The following is a 26,929-nucleotide window of genomic DNA, read 5'->3' on the forward strand; positions in this document are numbered from 1 at the left end:
ATCAGGGTTTTTTTCGCTGAAAAGAGCTGCTTGCTGCTGCTGGAAATGAGGTACATGAGAGCAGGAAGAGTGATACCACCAAATCAATGGGCTTAAACACAATGAAACGCTCCACAGAGCTGGACTGGGGAGTCGGGTGGTAATTCTTTATTTATTCATCACTATGTGAAACCACTTCCACATTACATATTGATCTATTGTTAATGTAAAACTATTGATCAGTGCAGCTTTACTGTTAAAAACTTATCCTAAAAAAATCTAACCATGTCTGTTGACTTTAGTTTTTTCTTTTGCAAACAGTGCCAAGACTTATTTTGTGCTTTTCATCCAGAAACCACATATTTTCTTGTATTCATGACTAAATTAAACCAGATAGTCATAGGGCTTTAAAAGTGAAACGTAGTTAGAGGGAAGGGCTGCAGAAAATGACTGTACCGTGAGCATTTGATCTTTTACACGGATGCAAAAATCTTTGTTTCCTCTTTCAGGATGTCGTCGACTGAGTGGCTCTAAGCCAAAGACATGAAATCCTTATCTGTGGTTTGCTGTCTATGAGATCACATTTAACAAATTGTTTGTGTCTCTCTGCGTGTGTATGTGTGTGTGTGTGTGTGTGTGTGTGTGTGTGTGTGTTGCCGCAGGCTGCAAACAGCTACTTGAGGGACCAGTGGTTTCACTCCCTGCAGTGGAAGGTAAGGTTACTGTTTGTCTGTAACTATTAATTGATTTATTTCACCCCCCCCACCCCCCCCACCCCTCACACCCACACACCCACACACCCCCACACACACACCCCCACCCCCACACACCCCATACACACGGTTTGTGTTCTGTATGTCAGCTTTATCGTTTCTTTTTTTTCTTTGTTTTTTACTGTATAAAGATTACCACACATATTGCAGTTTATCGCACATGAGAATGTTGAAACACCAAAATCATTTTTTGTTGAATTACAAATCTTCTCACAGTCTGACACGCCACTTTACAGACTTTTATGAGAATCAGACCTCTAAACCTGTCAGTGCTACAGTCGTGCTGCGCTCACTGAGCTAAATAAAGCTATACAAGGAAGTATGCCAGAAGCAGTTCAGAGAGGTAGAGCTCACAGTTACTTCCTATGGTTTACATTTTTTTCTGTGTTTAATTTCCTTCACACTCAACACTGTTTCTCAAGCAACAATCTAAACCTGACAGCACTGTCCATATATACACAGGTATCATGACAGAAAGACTTTAAGCAGCTCTGATCCTTTACAAACACTTCCTGTTAATGAGCTTTCACTCCACCATTTTGAATAGAAATTTCCCATGCAAACATGACAAGCATTGAAAAAAATGGTGACATGAATCAGGCCCAAAACAAGGACAAAAGTCACACTTTTGAAAAGTACTTCTTAAAGATATCAGAAGTGTTGGAGTGATTGTTTCACAGAACAATGCAGGCAGCAGCCGCAGAAAATACTATATTTAGGGACTGTACTTTACTTATCAGAATAGGTGGGTGGCTGGTGTGTCACTTCATTTTTTTATATATCATGACCCTCCCTTGAGCTACAAATATCTTTCCCTGAGTCTTGCTGAGTGACTAGGGGGAAACGCATGACCCTCTTTTCACCATTAAAAAACATATTTCACTGTTTCTGGCTATGATCGATGGTGTGACTTTGGAGATTTTTTAAAGAAAACACACCCTTCAAACCCACTTGCAGGTTTCATAGTTCTGAGGGTATATTAACCAAATACAAAATATGACCATTCAAGGTTGAATGTCCCTCCCCTAAGCCAAATCAAAAAACATAACTCCCTCCCCAGGGCTTAAAAATAGTTTTTAAGTGCCTCCCCTCCCCCATTGTACACCACAGTCTCCCCTCTCATAAATAACAAACAGCCCATCATATATTCCTAATGTTTGCTTGGTCATCACTGTGGGGTATCCCATTGTGGGTTTTTTTTTCTACAGAAAAAGATCTACAAGTACCGTAAGGTCCTGAACAACCCCAGTCGCTGGGACGTGGTGCTGAAGGAGATCAGAGCCCTGGTGGACATGGCTCTTACCTCACCGCTACAGGACGAGTCCATCCACCAGGCTCCTCTGCACATCATCTCCACTCTGCTGGCTGAGGTAGCCACACACACACACACACACACACACACACACACACACACACACACACACATTCATGCATATATTACCTGTGTGGACCTTCCCCTTGCCTTTACCTTTTCCTTTGAAGCCTAATTCAAGTTTTTTTCCTTTTCCATTTCCTTCACTGTTTAACACTAATAAGAGAAAAAAAACAATGACATTATGATTTAAAACACTTTTGAAAAGAGGATTTTTAAAGAAGTAAAAACAGATGAATTTTAAGACTTCTTAAATTAGTGCACAATTATTGCTTTATGTCTGAGTTTTACATAATTTATGTACGTGGCTACACATACACAAATTATGCAACATTTTGGTTCTTCATATACTTGTAGTTTGCTTGAGTATTTCAATTTCATGCTACTAAACACTTCTACTAGATTTTGCTTGACTACAGTTATTTACAGGGGCGAAGTGGAGGGGTGGCATCTGTGGCTTCAATCCCAAGTGTTTCCTTAAAAGCCCCAGATTTATGCTATTCCCTGAAGAAATCCAATATAATTGAGTGGATGTTTTTCTATTGTTCTAATATTCAATTCAGAGTACTAGAGTGTACATTTCCTTGACTGAGGAAGTGAAAATTAGTCATCCCCTACATTTGTTGTATTATGGTTTCAGAATGATACAGACAGTTGGGGAACAATTACAAAATAGGATGTAGGCTCTACAGAATTATTTTTTTCCCTGGCAACTGTTACGTGTCTCCTTAATGATATACAGACATTAAGGCATTCTGTTATCTCAAATAGATTGAAAAATTGTGCATATAGGTACCATGAATGGGGAAAAATATCCTTGAGGAAACAAGCTCCTGCATCCCCCAAGGTGTAGGCTGAGCCCTGAATGTTTACAATGTCTGGCTCCACTACTGGTTATTCATCAGCTGCAGTTGGTATTTTATTAAGATTTGACATGGAAAATGATTTTGCAGCGATTAAGTAAATGAGATATAACATGTTAATTAGTGAGTTTTATGTGCTGGTAGAGCAGATTTTGTTAGCTTCAGACTGAACCATGCTAGTTGTATGACTAACGTCTCAGACTCTCGCTCGTTGTGATGAAGGGATTACACCTCATGTTTGCTCTTATGCTGGTGTCATTTCCTTTAAGGCGGAGTATTCCAGGAAAGGTGTTTGGATACTCTTGGCGTGGCACTGATCACTACACATTACCACGTAGTATAAAGCAGGAACCTCCCTGTCAAACACAACTGTCTGTAACCCTAATTCTTACCTAAACATGACACTAATCCTGATCTTGAGCTTAAACCTAAATGTTTAAAGATAAGCTCATATCAAGTTCCCCTTTTTAATGTTCCTGAGAGGAACAGACACACAAACACACACACTATAATCCATTTACTTCTATCCTACAATTTTTTTCTTTTTGTCTTCCCCACAGAACTCTAATCTCAGCACTCAGGATCATGAGAACATCATAGTGGTGAGTATGAAGTCGGCACTATATAGTAAATGTTATTTGATGTCAGGCTGAAGTCAATCATTCAGCCTCCAGTTGTTTTGATCTTAAACTGAAGACAAATATAGATATATGTTACACTTGTGTATTTGTGTGTTTTCAATTGTTGTCATCGATGCCCACGTGGGGGTATCCGGGCAGAACAGAGGAGTTGGATGCTGAGAGAGGTTCTGATGTTTGTAGCTCTCCTGTGGGCTTATATTTAAGTCTCACACACCTGACAGTCTAGATCTGTACTGCTGGCTCCAGGCTAGGATAAGTAAGAGAGAGAGCATATGGAAATGTTCATCTGTCTTTCTATCTGTGTGTCTGTGTTCAGGCCATTGCTCCTCTCCTGGAAAACAACCACCCACCACCTGACCTGTGTGAGTTCTTCTGTAAGGTGAGATCATGTGCCGCAGTAGTAAATGGAACGACACTGAACATATAGTTTCTGTAGTGAAGTAGTTGTTAGCATTTTAAAGTGCTTCCTGCTGATAGTCGTTCCTGTGTGTTGCAGCACTGTCGGGAGCGGCCGCGGTCGATGGTCGTGATTGAAGTGTTCACTCCTGTGGTCCAGAGAATCCTCAAACATAACATGGTGAGAGTGCTCTGCACAGAACTTTCAGAAGTGTTGATGAGAATTGGGAATCAGTTCCCATTTAGTGCTGGTTCCACTCTGCGCAATTCCTCTTCAGATGCCTGTTTATTGCAGACAATCTCAAACTGCTGGTCATTTATGTGCAGGTTGCTTCCTTGAATCAAGTTGGTGTAATCAGCGTCCCCACCCACCTTCTCTCCAATTTTAACTGAAGTTTTAGCTTTTTTAGTTTTGTGTTGTATAGTTTATGTGTCACTGTGTGAGGTGAATGTTTTTTCTCTCAGTTTTCACTCAGTCAGTTTTTGCTCAATAGTATATAAACAGTAAAACTAAGCTAACAATGTAAAATGTGTATGTGTTTTGTTCTACCAAGCAAATAATCATAAAGTGATGAATGAGGATACTGAAAGAGAAACAGACCAATAGGTGGGACCAAGTTCTTGTTTAGCAAATCACAAGTGAGTCTACAGTCTTTGCACTCAGGTCCCAAATGAAGTCCGAAGTCCTGAACTTTGAGTTTCGAGTACCAGATAAGTCATATGCCCCTTTTCCACCGCAGGAACTTTTATTATTAACCCGGGATTTTTCTAAAATAAAATACAATCCTTTCCCTACACAGTACCAAAAACAAAGGGGGAAACCTTTATGTCTCTGAATATGATCCTCAAGTTCTCGCTTTTCTCTTTTGCACTTTGGTTAACCTTTGTGCTTCTTTTTGTGCGTCTCTTTGACAGGATTTTGGAAAGTGCCCTCGACTGCGTCTCTTTACTCAGGAGTACATCCTGGCTCTCAACGAGCTGAATGGTGGGATGGAGGTTGTCAAGAAATTCGTCCACAGGTGAGTGTCATGCTCAGCAGCACAAGTCCATGTCAGCTGGTCCTATAAAATTGTTAATGTCCTGCTGGGTTACAATTAGACATGAAATTAAGTATCAGTGAAAGGTTTGGATTTATATTAATGAGTGCTGGTATGTTACATATTTATATACATTTGACCAATTTCATACTCAATCTTTATTCCTATTAGATAAAAAGCCTCTTAACAACATATAGACTTTCACTTAAAATGCAGAACATGAAATACATAAAGCAGCATGAGGCACGAGGTGTGCCGTAACAGATGCTGATCCTTCAATAGATAGTACAGACCATAGTAACTCACCTGTACCCATGTGTGTTGCAGCATGCATGGGCCAACAGGGCAGTGCCCTCACCCACGTGTCCTGCCAAACCTGGTGGCAGTGTGTCTCGCCGCCATTTATTCCTGTTATGAGGAGTTCATCAACAGGTCAGTTATGCACACACACACACACACACACACACACACACACACTGTAACTTCTTGTATTTTTCCAGAGCGCAATGGAGTTTGTAAACTCTTGGCTTGCCTCACCACTTTCACTTGATTGATTGATTTTTCGCTGCACCCTCAGTTTATCCACTTACCTTTCCACTCATGTCCGGACATCTTGTTTATCTGCCCGCTGCAGTTTGAGCAGCTCAGAGCTGTCGGGCCTGAAGGTCAGCAGCATGGAAGGCTAGACAAGCTACAGCTCCCCTAGGGCTTTATACTGCCATACTGCTTGTATACAAAATGGCTACCTGAGTGCACTTTCTGTCACTTAATGACAGCATTCCCGACAAAACAGTCAAAAGTGAAGCATGAGTAAAAGCTGTTTTTATGTTGTCTCTATGCTAGAGATGACTTACTCCATCATAGTCTGTTTATTGACAGTGTTGATAGGTTCATCTAACACCCCACTTGAGTTAAATGTGCTAGAATTATATTGTCATTTACGGGCATAATGTATGCAGTCATTATCTTTGAGGCAAACATCTTGGAAAGTTAAAATGTTAGATAATACTCACCAGTGGAAGTTTGATTGTGTGGACAATATTTATTTAGAAATGATCAGTTCCTATGACAGCTTTGAGCCATAATTCCCAAATCTCTCACATATGATACTGTATTCTTTATCACCCCTCTGTTAATTAGTTACTTGTGACATAAGAACTAAAAGTGCATAATAAGTCGAGTCTTTGGTTGCTAAGCATGTTACCCAGGACAAAATTAAAGTGTAGATGATCCAATAAATGCCTCAAAAATATTATAGGATGAAATGTCATGTCATTAATTTTCCTTTAATTTATTTTTCCGAACCATGAATAAATGAGTGTTGCATTGCCTGGAAATTGTAAAGAGGCCTCCACACATTTAGTTTCAAATACTACAAAAATATATAGCTGGTGTAAAAAAAGTTTTGCCACAGCTGCTGTTGCTTTCTTAAATTCCCCTCCACTTGTCCTCTGTCACTGTCCCCTAAATGTCTGACCTTGGCCATACTGATTTGTATCTGTGCAAAGTTTGTCACTGCAGAGGTGTTTTCACATTCCTCTACTGAGATCTGAGATTCAGATCCGCCAGGCAAGTTCTATCAGGTACATCACTAATAGGAACGCCAAACGCTGTCTCATACAGGAAACACATATTGACAGGGGAACATACTTCGACACAATACCAGCAAAGAAACCTGAAACCTCCAGCACAGAGTGGACTTGTCAGTAGATCTAGAGACAGCAGAGTTAACATAGTGAAAGTTTTGACAGAAAACATGGTAGAGTGTGCAGTTTTTAGATGTTAACTGGACCCTGAAGCTTTCTTCTACTCTCTACCAAAAACCCATGATAGCAGATATTACTGTATGTTTTTTTTTACAAACACTAACGCTGTGTCTGCCACTGCCAGTTAGCCTACAATCTAACAAATAACATAAACTAATAAAAGACACTTACTACACTTAACATGCCGATACTCAAGTCGCTGATTTTAGTGCACAACAGACTCCTCATCTGAGTAAAGGTCCGACTGAGGCTTAAACATCTATGGCTGAAGCTCTCCGATGTTTCCTCTAATGCTAATGCTAGCCATCTTGATGCACACTGCTTTTTCAGCAGTCAACAGGTCTTGACTTTGTTTCATGGGGTAGCGAAGGCATGGCCCACCCTACTCTCCCTCTGATTGGCTATCATGTGTTGGCTTTGTTGGTTGCGTTGACTAGGTTTGAGCAAGAGGAGTGAAATTGGTCAGGGTTAGGGTAAGAATGTCAGGGGCAGAGTAAGAGCAAGAGAGAGTAGGGCGGGTCATGCCTTCACTATCCAAAGAAATGCAAATTTGCCAAATGGTCAGCTGTTGAGCCCCAGTGGTGCTGTGACAGTGCTGGAGAAAGCAGATAATGAATCCTATTGCAAGCAATGATGGTAGGCGGGGTGACGTCCAGATCCAGAGTAGATGTGCTTCTGGCCCCTTTTCAGAGTTTGTCTTCACTTTTTATGTGGGAAAACCATGTTGAACAAAACATTAATCGTAGCAGATTATTTTGTGTCTGGAGGGGGAGTTCAAAGTGGACTAATACCTGGTTATTCTGCTGTTGTGGTAGAAGGGTTATTCTTTTGCGACCTTACTCCAATTTTTTTTCATTGATTTGACAAACTCGTGATCGTCATTTCCCACGTCTTGTAGGACTGATGTGAAGGAAACAATACAAACAGTAATTTGCAGATGTTAGCGGGAAAGCAGACCAGATTACCATCATCAGACCACATTATGCCATTTATAGTATAAACTGATTAGCAATATTCCAAGATGGGCTTTTATTTAAAACAAAAAGAAAGAAACCTCTACAGCCCCAAAAAAATACACAAGCAGTTATATAAAACACAAACAATAGCAATTCATTGAATAAATAAAATTATTTATTAAGAGTGAAACCCTAAACTTGCTTGTAAGGCCTGGTGTTATAAGTGGTTTTTATGGCAATTGGTTGTTTCCCTTCTTTAAAAAAAAAAAGAGCTCCTTGATGCACACTGCTTTTTCAGCAGTCAACAGGTCTTGACTTTGTGTTTCACAGCAAAGGCATGGCCCACCCTATTCTCCCTCTGACTGGCTCGCATGTGTTGGCTTTGATGGTTGCGTTCTAGGTTCTTGGTAAAATAAGTAAATGTAGTTTTAAATGTTCACATTGTTTATGGGGTAAAAGGCCTTCATCATACTTTCACATTTGGTAATGAGAAGCAACTTCAAGCCACGGAATGTACCAACTCTGAAAAGCTTCTTTTGAACAAGTAGAATTTTTTTTATTAACTGTTTGTACAACATCTGAGATTTCATCCTTATCAATAGATTGGCACACTAAAGTCATGGTACATTACAAAACGAAACAGTTTCAAAGCAACAAAGTCGGTTTTTTTTCATTACCAAATAAAAGTTACAGCATGTTTGCTTCCTTATTGACCTCACCGTACTGATTTTATCGTTAAATAGTCATGTTTCTTTGTTGTGTGCTCCATAGGGGCTTTTTGTTGACTGCAGATGTATGACATAGGCTATCTTAACTCATTAGCATCATCTCCTTGGTTTCCTTTTCCCCAGAGATGATCATTCTTAGTTAATTTTTCCAAAACTCCAGCACACAAAGGAACCATCTCTCTGGTACCCATCTCTCCAGGCTCTCACCACATCTTACCTTTTTTTTCTTTCCCTTACATCATTACGTCTTGCTTGTGTTTTCATTGGCATCACCGCTGTGCTTTGACACTGTATTTCCCTGCATTGAGTGTGGCTTTTGTACGTGGTTTAATCACTTTTTCTCCATCTCTTCTCATCCCCGCAGTCGGGACAACTCCCCCAGCCTGAAGGAGATCAGAAATGGCTGCCAGCAGCAGAACGAACGCAAACCCCCAATGCCGCTCCGCCTGCTGCGCCCTGAGCCTCCTACGCCGCCTCCTGCCACCCTCCTCCCCCTTTCCTCCAACCCCAGTCCTCCTCAACCGCCTCCCCCTGCCCCCTCAAACACCGCCCCGTCCATTCCCATCTCCTCCCCGACGCCCTCCCTGCCCCTCTCTCCTCCTCCCTCCGTCGTCAACTCCAGCGAGATCCTGGTGGAGCTGGAGCGGAACAACAACTCAGCCAACGCCAGGCGGAAGGGCGGGCCGTCGGGGGGCGACAGCGAACCCAACCTAATCGACTGTCTGCTTGTCAGCCCGGCCGTCAACACTCTCTCCATCCAGCTGCCAGCACAGGCCGACCGAGTGCTGGGCTGCTTCGCTCTCATCCTCAAGATGCTGTAAGTTTACAGAGAAAACTGTCACTGCTGCTGAGTATTAATGAAACAGTCCAACATTTTGGATACACTTCCCACTTCCCCCCTTTTCTCAGAGTCACATAAGATGATCAATATCACTTTAAACTCCAGGTCTTATACAGAGACAAAATGGGGGGTAGCACTTTTCCCTTGCATCCAGTCTTTGTGCTAAGTTCAGCCAAACATGCCCCGGACCTTCCTCTGTACTGGACCCTTAGCCATGACATTACTATTAATCTTCTCATATGACTCATATGGCAAACAAGGCTAGTTCCCAAAATGTCAGATTGTACCTTTAATGGATGATAAAGCTCTGTTGATAGTACGTTGTACTGTTGTGAAATCCACCAACCCCTTGAACTATGATGCACTTGAACTGATATGAATAACGGTTACACATGATGGAAAGGAGTAAACTAGAGATCTTACAGCAGTTTGGTGCAGACCAGTAAAAGTAAACTTCTCAGCATTTCTTTGCCACCAGTTTCTGTGCAAAACTATCTGCCACTTTATAGAAATCCAGGGCTCCGATCTGATCACTGCATGCAACAAACAGCTAATTCTGCACTCGTGCTTGGTCGATTCCAGCCCATAGCCCACTGCTGCATGTCACTCCTCTCTCTCCCCATTTCACTCTCGCCTTACCAATCTAAAGGCAAAAATATAGGGAAAGACAAAATTTGCGATTTTACGATATCTAGTCTCATGTGACGATATATTCTCAGCCCTTCTTCTTCTGCACGTCACATGATTGTTTGCATAACAATGCAGGGTTTCTGTAGGTTCTTAAAATGTCATACATTCAAATAAAATGTAATTGAATGGTCTTAAGTTTGAATTTGTGAGGTCTAAATTGCCACACATTTCATCAAAATTAATTTATTCATCTTTTATTTTTGTCGAAATAAGTCAAGCTCTTCTGCGTGAAAGTCCACATCCCTCATGGTACAAACCTACCACTAAACTTAACTTGCCTTATAATTGCACTTACCTGTTGGCAATACGTATACTAACCTTACTCATTCTAATATCCATATTCCTACATAAAACCTATGTCTGCATGGGACCACAAGTATACAACTTACTTTTATACCTACATGCAATTCTTATTTTTAAAAAAAGAAGATGATTTGTCCAAAAATCAGTCTTAAATTTGAAAACATCTCCCAAAGCATTAAATTAAAGTGTCTAACACCTGTAGAGATCCTGACATAGTAAATGGTTAAGTGTGGAAGATTCTCAGCTTTATGTCTCAGATGTCTTCTGAGCTCTTTTGCTCACAATAAGGACGTAACCATGAAGTAACTGCTGCATATTGAGTTTAGTTTTGTCAAATCTGCTTTCGTTTTCAAAGATGGTATGTGAAGATACACATTAAATGATGCGGAAACCAGACCTAACCAGTTCAGCCTGTCCCCTGTATTAAGATAAGCAGTGGGAGAAATAAACAGATAATGTTCCAGTCATTCACATGAGGCACACACAGTCTCATTTAATTATGATACATGAGCAGATGAAACAAAATGATTGAAATCTATTACTGCTTGTGATTTTTAAAAAAAGAAAGGGGTTTTGTAAAGCCTTTGAACAAACATCTGTGTCTTCATGAAGCCTCTTTAAACTTACATAAGCCTCAAACCAATTTCAAATTAAAGAAATGACACATCAACAACCCAGGAGGTGTTCCAGTTTGTAAAGGTGACATTATGTGAGTGTGTGTGTGTGTATGCCTGAAGAACCGGTCAGTGTAAATGGGTTAAACAGCACTGAGTGAATGAATGAATGTACGAAGCGGCTGCTGATTACCCACTGTGAAAGTAGAGCAGCAGTTACGTGTGTGTGTCTTTCTGTCAGCGTGTAGGTGCGGTAACCAAACAGGATGGCCTAAAAAAGCGTTACTGTGTCTGTGCATTTGTAGCATTTGTAACAAAGCCAGTGTTACTTAACTCACAGTAATGCGATGCTACTGTAGCCTCTGAATCGACGCAGCAAATTTGCGTCATCCCAGTGCTGCTCATGTTTCAATTGCTCCCCTAGCTTTTTGTCCTCCAGCCTCACTTATTCAGGCTACACCCTCCTCTTTACATTGTTACACTGACTCTCCTCATCTCTCTTTTCTTTCCTTTTCTTTTTTAAACTGTCAGGTCCGACTACGATGACTGGAGACCTGCACTCGCCAGCCTGCTGCAGCCCATCCCCTTCCCTAAAGAGTAAGTATTCACACATACACACATCAGCTAACAATCATATGTTATTAATTTATCTACTAATCTTTCATACAAGTGACCTGGAATGACCAAAATATCTTAAAATGCTTCAGTTTCATACGCTCAGTACAATCTGTAAACTGTGTCCCCTGAATGTCCAGCCGCCATAATTCTGATGAGAGAACAGAGTTGATGAAAATATTAATAATGACACTCCCTCTCTTTTTTTAATTGCTGTCTTTGAGCTTCTCTAAAGCTTGCTCATTCTCATTATAAAAATTGTCGGTGCAGCAATTAACCTTGATCCATTTCTCAAACTATGTTGGGTCCTTGAATTTGGGGAAAGTTGGCCTGAAGTCCTTGAAAAGTCCTTGAATTTGATGTTTAACAAGGCGCGGTAACCCTGGGGGAGGTTGTCGGGGCCTGAGAGGACAACTGCAAACGCTACTCGGTGATTAAAAAGTATCCTTCTGTATGTTTCTCACTCTAAAACAATTACTTACAGGCAGTGGGGGATGAAGTATTCAGAGGCTATTCTTAAAGGGGAACTCTGGTATTTTCCAATCTGGACACTATTTCCCCATGTTTTTGTGTCTGAGTCACTCGTGGGAACAACAATTTTTGGTCCAGTATTGAGGGAGAGGGCTGCAGTCGGCAGCAGCAAAACAGGCTACAATGCAACTAATGGAGGCAGGTACGCCCTGTCATTTTACGTCCATTAAATGTGCTTGTTTTTGCCACAAACAGGCTCAGATTGTTATTATGAGTGTCTTACAACATTCAGAAAGGACACTACAGAGAAATGAAAGATTCTTTGGTACCTTTGGCTTGTTCCATTGTTTTATGTCGAAATCTCACTATTGGAGAAGTCTCGTTCTGAAATCTTGTAGGCTTTTTCACATGTTGAAATCAGCTAAATATTCAGCCATGACACTGAAAATCTTTTAGATAGAAGTAAAATAGGCTTTCTGTACTTCAACACAACAAACTATTACCTCTCCTCCTATCGACCTCTCTTAAGTTCTCATTAACATTTCTACCATTTTCTTCTGGCAACAAGTCACCTCTCGTGAGATTTCTCTCCTTCAGTGAAACTTTGACACAAAAACAAACCGGAATAAGCAAATGGTATAGAAAAAAGTTTAACTTCTCTCTCATTATAACAACCTGAGCCTGTCAGTGGCAAAAACAAGCACTTTTAATAAACATGAATTGACGGTTTATAACATATAAATGCTCAAGTAAACCTAAAAGTTGTATTTAAATACAGTACTTGAGTCCATGTATTATACTTAGTTATTTTCCGCCAAATGGTAAAAGTGAAACAGCCCTTCCCTTTTTTGCTGTCTTGGTTAAAGGACCTCTGACTTCATTGTGCCAGCCTCAGAGCGCCCGTGTCGAGGCCTCAGCTGGCCTTTTATTTTCCTGTGAACATGCAATAGTTTCACAGAGTTGCACAATATCTCGACAGCCTGCGTACGTAGTTACAGCAGCACATCAGTAGAGCAGCAGCTTCAGTCCTCCATCTGTGATGACGAAGGATGTGTTCAGGCTCAGTACTGAGTTTATGTCAGGGCTCAGAACCCAATGAACTATCTCCCTGTCTACATGTGTAAAACAGATGAAAATAGACAAGACGAAGAAAGGGATTGTTTGAACTGTAAAAGTAGTAGTGGTAATGCTTGCAGTAGTATTCTGTGTGTCAGAGGAGAGTTTTGGTGACTTACAACAGTCTAAATGCAGTTTCGGAGAAATGCGGAATCGAGCACTTTTGGTTCCAGTCCAGAAACACCAGTGTAGCCATAACCCATAATCATATACTGTAACAATCAGTGTCACCCTAGAGCGACACGCCACCCCTCACACTTCCTTTCCCTCAATCGCCCTCCTTCCTCATTTTCTGCCAGTCCCTCACATCACAGTCTCTGGGGATGTATACAAGTTTCTAAGAGGGTCCTCCTGGGGCCTGGCTTCTGACGTGAATGAGGTACCTCAACATGCCTCTGTGGGTCATGAACTGGAGGGAAGCGGCTGCTCTCTCCCCAGAGAGCCTATTTTAATTGGCTAAAACCAGCCCCAAGTCTTGTTCCTAATTGGCTGGGTGATTCAGAGCTTCATTAGCATTGACTGGCAGACAACTTGTTGTTCCTCCAACTCTGGGACACACCTGTATCTCACCTGCGCCACTGTTGCCTGGTCAATGGCTTCAGGCGTCATTAGAAAAGGCAACAATACTCCCCAGCACCCTGTAGCTGAGGACATAATGAGTCGCATCAGCGCACGCACAAATTCAGAGATACATACACACACATTCATGTTAAAGGGACAGTTCACCTCAAATATAAAAATATATTTTTTCCCCTTACCTGTTGTGCTACTTATCAATCTAGATTGTTTTGGTGTGAGTTGCTCAGTGTTAGATATCAACTGTAAAGATGGCTTCTCTCCGATATTATAAACCTAGATGGCGCTCAGCTTGTGGTGCTCAAAGTGCCAAAATATACATTTGAAATACTCAACAGCAATGTCTCTTTCCAGAAATCATGGCCCCCTTACTCAAGATAATCCACAGACCTTGTTGTGAGCACATTCATGTGGGAACTGTTTTCTTTTTACCGAATTATACCCGACAACCATATCACAGCGCAGAAAGAAGTGTGCATCTACACACAGACAAGAAGCTTGTGCTTGTGATAGAGCCAGATTTAAACATTGCCAGCACCCTCTTCATCTGAGCTGTAAGGTTAGCGAGGTCAGTGGTGCTAGGTGAGCTAGCAGTAGATGCAGTTTTCTTGAATGGACCTTGTTGTAAATATGAATCATTCCTTACAGTGTTAAAGGACTAATGCAACATTTTGTAAAATAAGCTAAATTACTTCCTTTCTAAAAGTTAGAGTAAAAGATGGATACTGTTCTCAAGCATATAAGCCTATTTCCCAAGATGTCAAATGAGGCATTTAGTGAATACTGTATATACATTTTAAATTAATTAAAGATATATATATTAGAAAAACACATAATGAATTATGGCTGCCTGTTGTTGTTTTTTTTTTGTTTTGTTTTTTTGTTTTGTTTTTATCATCTTTATCAGCTCCATGTGTGTTACATGGGCTGTTACATATCTCATATCTGTCTTTGTCCTCTCTCTCTGCAGGGCCCTTGCACATGCCAAATTCACAAAGTAAGTGACTCAGAGGTCATAAACTGTTCAGCTTCACAGATTCAGTTAGATTCCAGTTTGAAAACAACCTGACGTTCCTGTCTTATGTTTCTCTTTTCTAAACAGGGAACTGAAATATGTTATTCAGAGGTTTGCAGAGGACCCGAGGCAGGAGGTGAGTGTGTGTTTGTGCATGTTTACCACTGTTTCAACCTTTTAGCAGCTCTAGAGCCGCTAGAGTTTTTCGCTGAGATTTACCAACAGAAAAATAATCTGTTTTTTTTTTTTCTTTTTTTTCAGGTCCATTCCTGCCTACTCAGTGTGCGTTCAGGTAAAGATGGCTGGTTCCAGCTCTACAGTCCAGGAGGTGTGGCCTGTGATGATGATGGAGAGCTGTTTGCCAGTATGGTGAGTGTATGGACACATGCACACACTGTCAACCTCAGCAATTAATGTCTGCTAATTAATTCATGATCGTGGTTGCTTACAACTGACCCTCCCCACCTCTTCATCTCCTCCAGGTTCATATTTTGATGGGCTCCTGCTATAAGACCAAGAAGTTCCTACTCTCGCTGGCTGAAAACAAGCTGGGTCCCTGCATGCTGCTGGCCCTACGTGGAAACCAGACCATGGTGGAGGTACAGTGCAGTCACACCACTTCACTTTTTTGTTGTCGTCTTAAATCACTTCAATAAATGTTTTCCTTCATCTATGTATGTCCATGTGTGTGTTTCTATTAATCCTTTTATCAATAAAACTTCTCCTTCATTCATAAATTTTCAGGTTTATACTTGTATTTAAGATTTCTGCTACTTGGTCAGCAGTCCTCTGTATCTCGGCTTTTCTGCACTACCATTGCAGCTGGGGGAATGACTCTGAGAATAGCGTCACTTTTTACCATGAAAAATTACCAATAAATGCTTTAAAACACAATCGAACATGTGCCAGTGAGAATAGAATCCAAAATTGGGGAAAAATTAACATCAGCAACCATATTTTACATGCTTCCCTGACGTTAGCATGTAGCTACATGTACGTTAGCGTTACCTTCATTGTAACACTGTATATAAAACACAAAATACGTTAAAGCATAATAGCTCCCCTTTAATAATTTCTCATAGTCTGTTTCTTGATGTGTGGTACGGTTTTTTTGCCATTTTGTATCATTGTTGAGCCATTTATTCATCTATTCTTCTTCTTCAAAATAACCCTGATGACATCACCATGACACCATCAGAGTTATTTTGTCAGCCTCGACAAAGCTCCTCCAGAGCCATAGAAGACATTTTCCAAATGTTTTCACAGGTTTAAAAGTGCTCCTCATGTAAACTGATCAGCACATGAAATTACTGGACTGCCCCTTTACAGTGTGTTTGTGTTTCTGTGTGTGTCCAGATCCTGTGTCTGATGCTGGAGTACAACATCATTGAGAACAAAGACACCCAGCTGCAGATCATCTCCACCCTGGAGAGCACCCAGGTGGGACTACGCATGTATGAGCAGCTCTGCGACCGACAGAGAGAACTCAAAGAACTGGTGAGTTACTGCTCCAACACACACACACATACATACAATCAATCTCAGTAACAAACTCACTACTTTATTAGGTACTGTGAGGCCTGCAGTGAGCATAGTGCTGTACTCTTGGGCGTCCTGCAGTTCTCGTAGATCTGAACTAAGAACATGTTGTTCCAGTTCATCCCACATTTCTGTTGGGGTCAGCTTGTTGGAGAGAAAGCCTCTGCATGAAAATCAGATCACCAGTTTCTCATTACATACAAATTCTTGTGTCCTCAGTGACGCATGTGACCTACTTGTCAATCCACAATTCCAACACAGCAACTGTTAAAGGCCCCAGAAGTGAAAAAGCAAGCATGCACTGGATAAGATGAGAACAAAGGGAGGATACAGCGTTCATTTAGAAGAATAATGCGTTGTGTAGGAGCAGCTCCATTGTCTGTTGTACGGGAACATTAACAGAAAGCACTGTTTTCATCGTACCGGAGCTCCTCCACGTGTTGTAGCGTCCTGGAAGAAGGAATTGAGCCCTGACTTGGGTCTGCAAATAAATATGATGTAATGTACTCTTTGAGAGCTAAGAAATAATTCTGAAATCTCACGGGAGGTTACTTGTTGCAGGAAGAAGATGGTGGAAATGTTGGTGAGAGTTGGAAAGAGGAGGGCAGAATAGTTTTTTGTGTTGGAGTACAGAAAGTGTATCTTAGTCTTATCTAAAAGATTTTCAGTGTCTTGGATGAACATTTAGTTGATTTCCACTATGTGAAAATGTCAGAACAAGAGTTTAGCGAGACTTCGACACAAAACAGAATGGACCAAGCTAAAGGTACTGAAGAAAGTTTCATTTCTCTGTAAGGATCCCTTCTGAATGTTGTCAGACACTCAAAATGACAATCTGTGCCTGCTCTAATGACGTAAACTGGTGGGGCGCACCAGCCCAGAGTGGTTAAATTGTGGCCTATTTCACCGCTGCCAGCTGCAGCAGTTGTTTCACTTCAACACAAAAACGTGAAAAAATAGGGTCATGTTCCTGGAACCATCTTTGACACTCAGATTTTGTTGACAAGACTTTAAAGGAATGTGCTCAATTTAAGGCAGTGGTTAGATATTATATTTCAGTTGCTGGTTTAAATGATTACGTGCCCACCTACCTTTATGTGCCAATGTAGTCCATCAGATCCTACTAGGGATGGTAACGATTAATTGACAGTTGTTTAATTGGAATTTAATCAAATATGTGAAACTTAATTAATCAAATAAAGATTTGATTCTGAAGTGTAAACCATGTGTAGTCTGGTACATTCTAGCTATCCACAGAATGGTGTGTTTGACAGCATGGTTCAGTGACTAGCATTAGCAAACAAAGGGCACAGTGTAACTATTTTATGACAAGGCAGTTATCTTGGGGTCTGGAAGAAGAGCATGACAGTCATAAGAAAATGAAGTGGGCAAAGTGAGGAGTTATTTACTTATATTCAATATGTTTCATGTCTAGGCCACTATATCTTTTTACGTTTCATAGTCTAGGCACCCCTGCAAGAGTCACCACCTTAACGTGGTGGAGGGGTTTGCCCTCCATGACCCTGAGAGCTGTGTTGTCTGGGCCTAATAGCCCCTGTGTAGTGAGTAACATGGAATTGGCGGTTTGGTGGGGCTTCTGCAGTTATGCAGGCGCTGTGCCAGTCCGTCGTGGTGATGAATGAGCTAAGCCGGAAGGCGAAGCTTTCTATTTACTGTCCCAACCCTCACCTGTGGTCATGAGCCCTGAGTAGTGACCGAAAGAATGAGGTCGCGGATACAAGCGGCCGAAATGAGTTTCTTCCATGGGCTGCCTAGGCTCAGCCGTAGAGATAGGATGAGGATCTCAGACATCAAGAAGAAGCTGTGAGTAGAGCTGCTGCTTCTTCGTGCTGAAAGGGGTCAGCTGAGGTGGTTTGGGCATCTGATTAAGGTGCCTGCTGGGCGTGTTTCGGGCACGTCCCACTGGTAGGAGGCTCCGGGGCAGACCCAGAACACGCTGGAGGGATTACATATCATCTGGCCTGGGAATGCCTTTGAGTCCCCCAGAAGGAGCTGCAAAGTGTTGATGGGAAGAGGGATGTCTGGGGTGCATTGCTAGGCCTGCTGCCCCTGCGATCTGGCCTCGGATAAGCGGATGAAAATGGATGGATGGATGGATGGATAGGCTAGGCAATGCTCTCAGAGAATATGCAATATGTTGCTGTGAGCCTAGGTTGAGGGAAAAAATGTTTTTATGTTTTTAAAAATCACAATTAATTGATCAAATGATCATTAATGTTACCAATGATCAGTTAAGGAAAATGCTTTCAATCTGTCTCTTTCGCTGAGGCCTTACTGGCGCACATAGAGCCTGTCTTGTGACTTGAAGGAGCTGTATCCCTCTCCTCCACTCTTGTCATATCCAGAGGGGGGCACAGTTAACTGGAAATTTTGGCTTTGTCACAAACTCCAACACTGAAGTGTGAAAATTCCCCGAGCTTGTCTGGACCTGAAATGCTGGAACAGTAAAGATCAGACGAGTAACAGTAACTGGCCCTCTCAGCTCAGTCTGCGTGCTTCACACGCTGAGTCACAGCCACTTGACTCTGTCTGCAGAACTGAGCTTTTCAGTTAAATGTAGAGGTAGAGGAAGCAACCGCTGAATGTCGATTTGTACACACTTAAATATAAAGACAATTCATACACTTAATTCATAGTATTTACAATGATACATTTTTCACAAATGATCATTTATGACCTGATTTCCCTAATGAGTTATTAATAAAATAAAATGATTGACTTTTGTTTGTGCAGTTCAAATATCCTCTGGCAAAAATACCTCTCCAAAAACATGTAATAAAACAAGCAGAGAACTTGACAGGAAACGGCCATTTGGAGGTGCCCTTGGAATCAGACATGATGTTTTCTGTTTGATTTTTTCTCTCTAAATACAGTGAGAGATGTAACATCATGTCTCAACCATGTATTATTATTTTTCAAACAGTATTTTGTTAGAGACCTTGCATGTCCCTTTTCCTCAACATGACATGAATGCAGCATGCAGGCAGCTGCTCACACACACCATCTACTGTCTGACAAGGATCCTGCAAGGCATTAAGCTCAGACGCCATCTTTTTTCTGTCTGTCTTCTTTTCAGCAAAGGAAAGGAGGCCCCACCCGGCTGACTCTGCCCTCAAAGTCCACGGTGAGATTATGCTGATGCCTTCACTGCTGCACACAAAAACTGTTTTAACCCTTTCTGTCCTTGCAAGTGTCAATTTTAAGATTGTAAGTGCATTAAAATACTTGTTTCTCAATGCTGAATGTTTTTTCCTCAACATCTAGGATGCAGACCTGGCCCGCCTGTTGAGTTCAGGTTCTTTTGGGAACTTGGAGAACTTGAGCCTGGCCTTCACCAATGTCACCAGTGCCTGTGCCGAGCAGCTCATCAAGCTGCCTTCACTCAAACAGCTCAACCTCTGGTCCACACAGGTATACACACACAGGAACACAACACAAGTACAAACACACACTAGGTATCACTAATGATCTAATCGATGTCTAATGTGTGTCCTGTCTCTCTCTGTGTTTCCTTCCTTTAGTTTGGAGATGCAGGGTTAAGGTTGTTATCCGAGCATCTGGCCTGTCTTCAGGTCTTGAACCTGTGTGAGACTCCCGTCACCGATGCTGGTCTGCTGGCTCTCAGTTGTAAGAAAACACACACAAAATGAATCATGTTACTGTATTCTCTAGAAAGTAATTTCATTACAGTTATGATTAAAATATTATTATTGCTTAATGACAATGAGCAGTTTCAAGAATGGCTTGAGAACAAGTGTTATAGTAATAAAACAGACAGAATAGAAGGACAAGCTCGGAGTCAGTGTGGTAACTTTGTTAAGGGTCAAAGTGTCTTTAGTGCATTCAGTTAATTTTGCCTAATTGTAATGGTTTGTCTCCTTCAGCCATGAAGAGTCTGTGCAGTCTGAACATGAACAGCACCAAGCTCACAGCCGACACATATGAGGACCTCAAGGTAATACTGCAAGACAACTAGTACTAACTGCACATTTGCACACTATGGAAATGCACATTTTTCTTTCTTTTTTGGCCCACCATCTACACCTTCCATCGATCCTGTGCCTTTAATCTGTATTTATGTTTATATTGTCAGATGAATTTATATGCATCAACTAGTGAAGACAAAAGGGACTCAGTATTCACACTGTCACCTTGGGTTTGTAGAAAAAAACCTAAACACCGAGCTTTTTGTCTGCCATATCACATAGAAGTTTCCTGAAAAGACTATCTGTGCAATTTCATTCATACAATAATGTTCAATTAATGTTTACTTAAAGCTGCACTAATTCATATTTTTAAATTTTTATATTTACATTGGATTCAAAGGCTGTGTGTAATGTGACAGTTGTTAGTAGTAGTGAGGAATCCACAATTATCACCTCACAATGCAGTTCCCCTCTGCTTTACAAAACATCAGACTGTCTCTCAGATCTTGTTTTTGGCTTTACAGCCCACAGCTTTACTACCTCATTCCCAGCAGTACGCAGCTGTTTACAGTAAGCTCTGATGAACTCACTCTTTTCCCGTCAATAAACAGCTGGTAAACATAATGGAGCATTTAGCAGCTAGATGGTTATGCCTATGCACAAGCAACAGCTGTGGCCAAAGGCATTGTTTAAAAGTTGTCTGTCAATCCACCCCATTCTCAAGAACACCTTCAGAGAATATACTCACATTTGACACAAATATTCACTTGGACTTAGATGAACTGATTAGAATTTGGTGGTATTTGGCCATGATTCAAGAATGAATGCACTTATAATGACAAAACCTCACAAAAATATCTAATAGGGTGATGATGATAAAGTGGTGACAGTTAACATCACTCTGACATCATCTGCAAAAACACTTTCCTGGTCATTACTTAACGCTATAACTGAAGGGACATTTGGTCGAATACTGTATTGGTAAAACTAACTGCAACTTGACTGGTTGGTAGTGGCATAGAAATGCGAGGTGTTAATTTTAGTTTTCTAAGAGGTTGGTGGAGACCAAAACAGAGCCAAATGTGGAGTGAATATTGGCCTCACGTTTGTTAGGTAGTCAGAAACATTCCAAATAAATTCTAATGTTGCTACCTGTCTGCTTTCAGGGACCCCTGTTTTCCATGAAATAATTACAAAAGTTACATAGTTCTTTCCATGGAATTTCTGTGAAATGATCAGGGACATTATTTGAAAATTACTGACCTGTAATATAAACCACATGCTTTGGGAAATTTGCTTTTTTGTGCATTTTGAGAAGGGTTAACTATATCAGTGTTGGAACTGTATCAGGACTAACTTAAATATGGGGCATGACTACATGCAGAATCTCAGTCATGCTGTCCAGATGACCCTTGGATATAATCTTGACTTTCCAGCTAAGAGGATATTACTGTCAGCATATTTTAACACATCACCTTCCACTGGGCAAAACGAAAAGTCATGCAAAACAACCCATCATAAAATGTGCCAGTTATAGAGCATTAGCACACTATCACCAAAACAGGCACGTCATCCTGCATTTGCTCTTCCTTGGATAGCGAAGGCATGACCCACCCTACTCTCTTTTTGATCGGCTAGTACTCACTGCCTTCATTGGTTGGATTTGTTGGGTTTAGGCAAGAGGAGTGATTGGATAGGGTTAGGGTAAGAATGTCAGGGTAAGCCAATCAGAGGCAGAGTAAGGCACAGTAGGGTGGGTCATGCCTTAGCCATCCAAGGACACGCAGCTTCATGTTGGGGACACATCAAGACACATTACCATTTACACTTCAAAAGATTCGTAGCCACCTTGGCAAGTGGTTTGAGTGGTCGTATCACAGTGTCTTAAAGGTGGCTTACACTTGTTTTAGTGCTGTCTACTTGTGATAGGATCACCCGAGAGACATGTTGATACCAGGTATAAACAGGGTCTAAGACTCATCTTGAATTGTGGACGTTTGATAGGTCTTGGCTAGCAGTTGCCCCTCTGCTTCCAGTCTTTGTGCTAAGCGAGGCTAACCCCATTTAGACCCAACTATACCAGGTACAAATAAAATTGATATAAATTTTGATCTGACTCGCGGTGTAAGGGAAAAAAGGGATGTTATCCAAAATGTGAGCTGGCCTTCAAACTGATTCTAAGTGTATGTTTCATGGTGTTGACGCAGTTTCCTTTTGTCTGTGTCTTTCTCTGCAGGCCAAACTGCCCAACCTGAAAGAAGTTGATGTTCGGTACACAGAGGCCTGGTGATCAACCACCCTCACATGACCCTCATACATAACCAGACACACACATAAAACATGCACACACTGCACACAGGCTCAGATACATTACATGAAAATTGTGTAGTGATGTCATCTCCATCGTCGCCCATCATTAGACCAGGAACTATGACATCATCCCAGCGTGAGGATCACCTGATGTAACCAGAGCGTCTCTGAGGCATTCACATCAGAACAGGAGCCTTTATCAGCTTCAGACGTCATCACCAACCCCTGTAGTGACACCATCACCAGGAAGGAACTGTTCAGTCAGCGTCACTTTTTTTCTAAATGAGAAATCTTTATGGACCTCGCCGCTCCCCTTACTTCTGTCACCAATGTTCCAAGGACCTTGTGATCAGAGGACATGCAAGGAGCCACTATATTGTGACATAAGGACACTTTCTCTCTGTCTTTATCTTTTGGCCTGTCTTTCATAATATCGTCCCTCGGTTTTCATATTCAGTCAAAGTCCAGCTCTCCAGCCTTTGCCCTCACACCTCTGTGTGTCTGTGTCGTGAGGAAAACCTGAGCCTTCCTCTCTTTTTCTCTCTCTCCTGCCTTCGCACGAAGGCTGGATACAGCAGCTCACATTCCAGTTCTTCTCCAATCTGATCCACGATGTAGCTCTCCAAACAGACATGTCGAACTGTTAAATCACTTCAGTCCTCACTCTCGCGCTCTTTGGCTTCAGTTTTCAGGTTTAGATTCCGATCTTTAAGTCTTTCATTTGGGAAAATGAGGTGCTACCTCTGAGAAAAGAAGAGTTGCAAGACTGTGCCTATTCCTCCTAAACGACACGTTCACACTCAAAAAGAAAAAAAAAAAAAAAAGGTTTTTATCAACTTGAATGAACATATTTTTCCAGACATCTGTGCTTTCATATATTGTGTGTTTCTATATAAAACATATATATGAAGAAAACCCCCAGTGATGACATTTCAGAAACATTTCGGGAACTCTGCAGGAAAGTTTAACGGCGATGGCAATTTTTCATTTGTTTTCAGTGTACATACTGATGATCTCCCGTTACTATTTAATAGGACAGTTGTGTAGCAGTAGCTGGGTGGTCTGGGACTGCCTAATATTTATAAGTTGTGTCTTTAAAGCCTCCTTACTCTGTCTCTCCTGGATTTTGTCCTGACAATAATGAAGTACACAGGCCCTGTTGTCTTTTTTGTTTTTTTGCAACATACAACACAAGAAGCCAACCAAGAGGGCACCCATACATGGATCTCTCTGTACCATGCCATGGTGGTAACGTAGACCTGTAAAGTGGACTGCAGTAATTCTAAAGTGGACCTGTAAACAAGACCCATCACCAGCTGAGAGTTGTATATTTTCATATCCTCTGCTATTTTTTTTTTTTTTTTTTTTTTTTGGCTCTTTTTGAGACGGTTATGAAAAGAAGAAAGGACACTTGCCAAACATTGTCATCAAGTTAAATTTTTGTTTTGTGCACTTGTCTCTTCAGGCCAACATGAGTGTGGTCGAGTTTATCAAGTGGAACCTGTTATGAACTGCCTGTGGAGGGACACTGACACTGTTTGGGTTCACGTCTCTGACCCCCCTGCTGAGGTCAGGGTAAAGAGTCACAGTGCCTCTAGTGTTGTGGATGAGTTGCCTATTGTTATCTTTCTGTCACACCACCTGTTTTGAATTGTTCTGCTGTATTTATATTTCGCCATAATACATGGGTGACATTTTTAGGCTGTTGGGATGAATCCTTCTCATCAAAGGATGGGATGAAATTATTGTACATATTCTTTCACAATGGGCTATAAGTGACAAAAGATTGGAGGAAAAAAAGGCATCTTTCAGCCATATTTGCCCGTCTACATTCCCTCAAAATGTTGCCTGTTTATTGTGGCAACATTTCATATGATGTGGTAACTGCCCTGGCACACTTCAAGTCTGTCAGAATCTCTTTTTGCTCACTGTCTAGATGTGGTTTGGGCTGCTTTCTTTTGTGCCAGCAACCCTAGAAAACACAAGTCAGATTTCCACCTTTTTTCCAGTCAGCCTCGCTCTGACTGATCCATCCATTTTATTTATTCGTGTCAACCTCCAGATTGCTCGGGCTGTTTGTTGAATCGAGGCAGAAGCTGCAGCAGAGGACAGGATGCCGTCCGCTATGAGATGCTTTGTTTTCTATTTATTGGGTGCCATGACAGTTTTCTGTTTGGCCTGTAGACTCAGTTTGTGTACGGCCATCTTTGGGTCTGGCTTTAGGACCCCAAGCTCTCTTTCATATCCTGTAAGATGTATATACGAGTGTATATAGTCGTCTCCTCCTTTCCTCTCTTTGAACCATTTTTGAATCTTTCCCCCCCCTGTTTTGTCTTCTTCATCCCTTTCTGTATTTCTCTCAGCCTCCTTTCATTGGCAGGCTGGTGTTGCCTTCATCTTATGTGCGTGTGGTTGTTTTGTTTTTTTCACACAAAGTGCACTGTAATCTAACAAATTATGTTTTCATATTATCTTTTAAGTTTCCAGCAACTTCGATTTGATCACTTTAATCAAACATTTGTTTCTTGTGTTGTTGTTGTTGTTGTTTAATTTTTTTTTTTTTTTGCATGTACATGTTGCTGCGTCATCTGATATTTTTATTTTGTAATTTTGTTTTATAAAAGGTTTGAAATATGATAAAGGGTCTGATCACTATCTTACTGAAGTTAGGGACTGAAATGGAGAGATCTCATCTAATTTTATGATTGGTTGTTGCCAGGATTTACCCATGAGTCTTGACAGATCCTATTGGTCGAGGCAGTTAGGGTTTGATTGACATTGATTTCTAAAAAGCCAATACCAATACTGGTACTGCTGGACTGAAGCTGCCCCTAGTTCAGATTTCATCATTTAAGTTTGTCCATTTTCATATGAAAAAAATACAAACAAATAGTCATTGTTTGCCCAAGAATTTTGGGTTAATCCTGCCAGATAATCATATCAGAGGTGGACCACACTGACTGGCCGACCATGATCATTTTTAAAAAAAAAAAAAATAAATAAAGTTGTCGCTTCCACACATCAGCAAACTGATAATTTGGTGTAACTTTACTGTAGTTTTGTTTTATCCTTTGTTTTGAATGTTTTAAAGGAATTGTTTGAGTTTTTTGAAAACTGACTTACCCGCTTTTTGATGAAAGTTATATGACACGATTGATACCTATGTCATGTCTGTCCATGTAATATGAAACTACAGTCAGTATCGTCCTAGTTTAGCTTAGTTTAGCATAAAGATTGGAAACAGCATGTATGGCCCTATCCGAAGGTAACAGTCCTGCCAGCATCTCTAAAACTACTTTAATACTGTATATCTTTAACAAGTGACAAAGTGGATAAAAGCAGCTTTTACACTGCCTCTTCAAGGCGTGAATTTAATGCCTGGCGATTCTGTATAAAGGTACAATTGCAGAGGGGAGGGACAGTGTTGTCTTGCCTTTGAGCCGGCATTAGTAGTAGCAATGGTCGAAATGGTGTCCGTCCCATGGGACAGTGGGCAAGATGGGATCATGGGCTGCACGGTTGTGTTGTTTTGACGATGTGTTATACGTACAACCCACCACGAGACTTTAAAAAAGTAGCTGATAGCAGTTAGCAGCTAACGCTAAAAAGAACAACAAAAATGTCTGCAAATTGGGAAACAATGAGGTCTGGGACCTCCTTAGAGGGCGAGATTAGCTGCTGTATAACCAAAAAGTTAAATCATTGTTATTGCCATGTTGTGCCATTATAAAGCGCTGCCGATGTGTTTGTTATATGTCACACCAGAGTCCACAGCTGTTGTGTTACACATCATGCCCGCCATGCCTCTTTTTATTCCAGGATGCTGGCATGCTGTCTAAAATCACACACTGGAGCAGCATAATGCCGCCGTTGTTTGGCTCTTTGTAAAAATGCAATGGTGGTATGAAAAAGGGATTTTGTGGCAGCCCTGTTGCGCCATCTCTGTGTAAAAAGGGCTAAAGTCTCCGCTGGTTGCCTGGCAACCTCACAGTGATGACAAGATTCCACAAAGTCAATAACCCAGCCAAGGAATAGTCCAGCACATTAACACCCTAAAACCCAATAAGTCATTTTTGTCAGTTTGTCCAGTCAGTTTGTTTGTGAGCTTTAGAGGTGCTGGTAGGTCCATGTTTCCATACGGATGCAGCCAGGCTAGCTGTTTCCCTATTTCCAGTCTTTATGCTAAGCTAAGACAACTCACTGCTGGCTGTAGCTTTATACTTAACTTCAGTGGCATCAATCTTATCATTTAACTTTGCACGAAAGCAAACTGAAATGGGTAGTCTTGGGGGAACTCCTGTCACAGAGTTTATCCCATAGTAGTAGGCCATGATGAGCTGCCACATGTCCAGTCTGTGAGCCTGGGGCCCAGCATGTTGAG

The 26,929-nt window shown here is 41.3% G+C and overlaps 1 protein-coding gene across 1 annotated transcript in view; it reads left to right on the forward strand.

Moving 5' to 3' along the window:
• LOC125887084 (c-Maf inducing protein) overlaps positions 1-25,567 on the forward strand; it is a 57,589-nt gene extending 32,022 nt beyond the window's left edge. Inside the window, exons 3-21 of the mRNA XM_049573610.1 lie at positions 642-692; positions 1,961-2,122; positions 3,548-3,589; positions 3,945-4,007; positions 4,125-4,205; positions 4,940-5,043; positions 5,389-5,493; positions 8,876-9,328; positions 11,491-11,556; positions 14,708-14,734; positions 14,840-14,888; positions 15,014-15,121; positions 15,235-15,351; positions 16,109-16,249; positions 19,389-19,436; positions 19,577-19,723; positions 19,834-19,939; positions 20,197-20,267; positions 22,475-25,567. Coding sequence (XP_049429567.1) covers positions 642-692; positions 1,961-2,122; positions 3,548-3,589; positions 3,945-4,007; positions 4,125-4,205; positions 4,940-5,043; positions 5,389-5,493; positions 8,876-9,328; positions 11,491-11,556; positions 14,708-14,734; positions 14,840-14,888; positions 15,014-15,121; positions 15,235-15,351; positions 16,109-16,249; positions 19,389-19,436; positions 19,577-19,723; positions 19,834-19,939; positions 20,197-20,267; positions 22,475-22,528 — 1,995 coding nt within the window. The 3' untranslated portion in view covers positions 22,529-25,567. The remainder of the gene's footprint in view (positions 1-641; positions 693-1,960; positions 2,123-3,547; positions 3,590-3,944; positions 4,008-4,124; positions 4,206-4,939; positions 5,044-5,388; positions 5,494-8,875; positions 9,329-11,490; positions 11,557-14,707; positions 14,735-14,839; positions 14,889-15,013; positions 15,122-15,234; positions 15,352-16,108; positions 16,250-19,388; positions 19,437-19,576; positions 19,724-19,833; positions 19,940-20,196; positions 20,268-22,474) is intronic.
• The last annotated feature ends 1,362 nt before the right edge of the window (positions 25,568-26,929 follow it).

Source organism: Epinephelus fuscoguttatus, linkage group LG4 (genome assembly GCF_011397635.1).
Source record: "Epinephelus fuscoguttatus linkage group LG4, E.fuscoguttatus.final_Chr_v1".
NCBI classification, from domain to species: Eukaryota; Metazoa; Chordata; class Actinopteri; order Perciformes; family Serranidae; genus Epinephelus; species Epinephelus fuscoguttatus.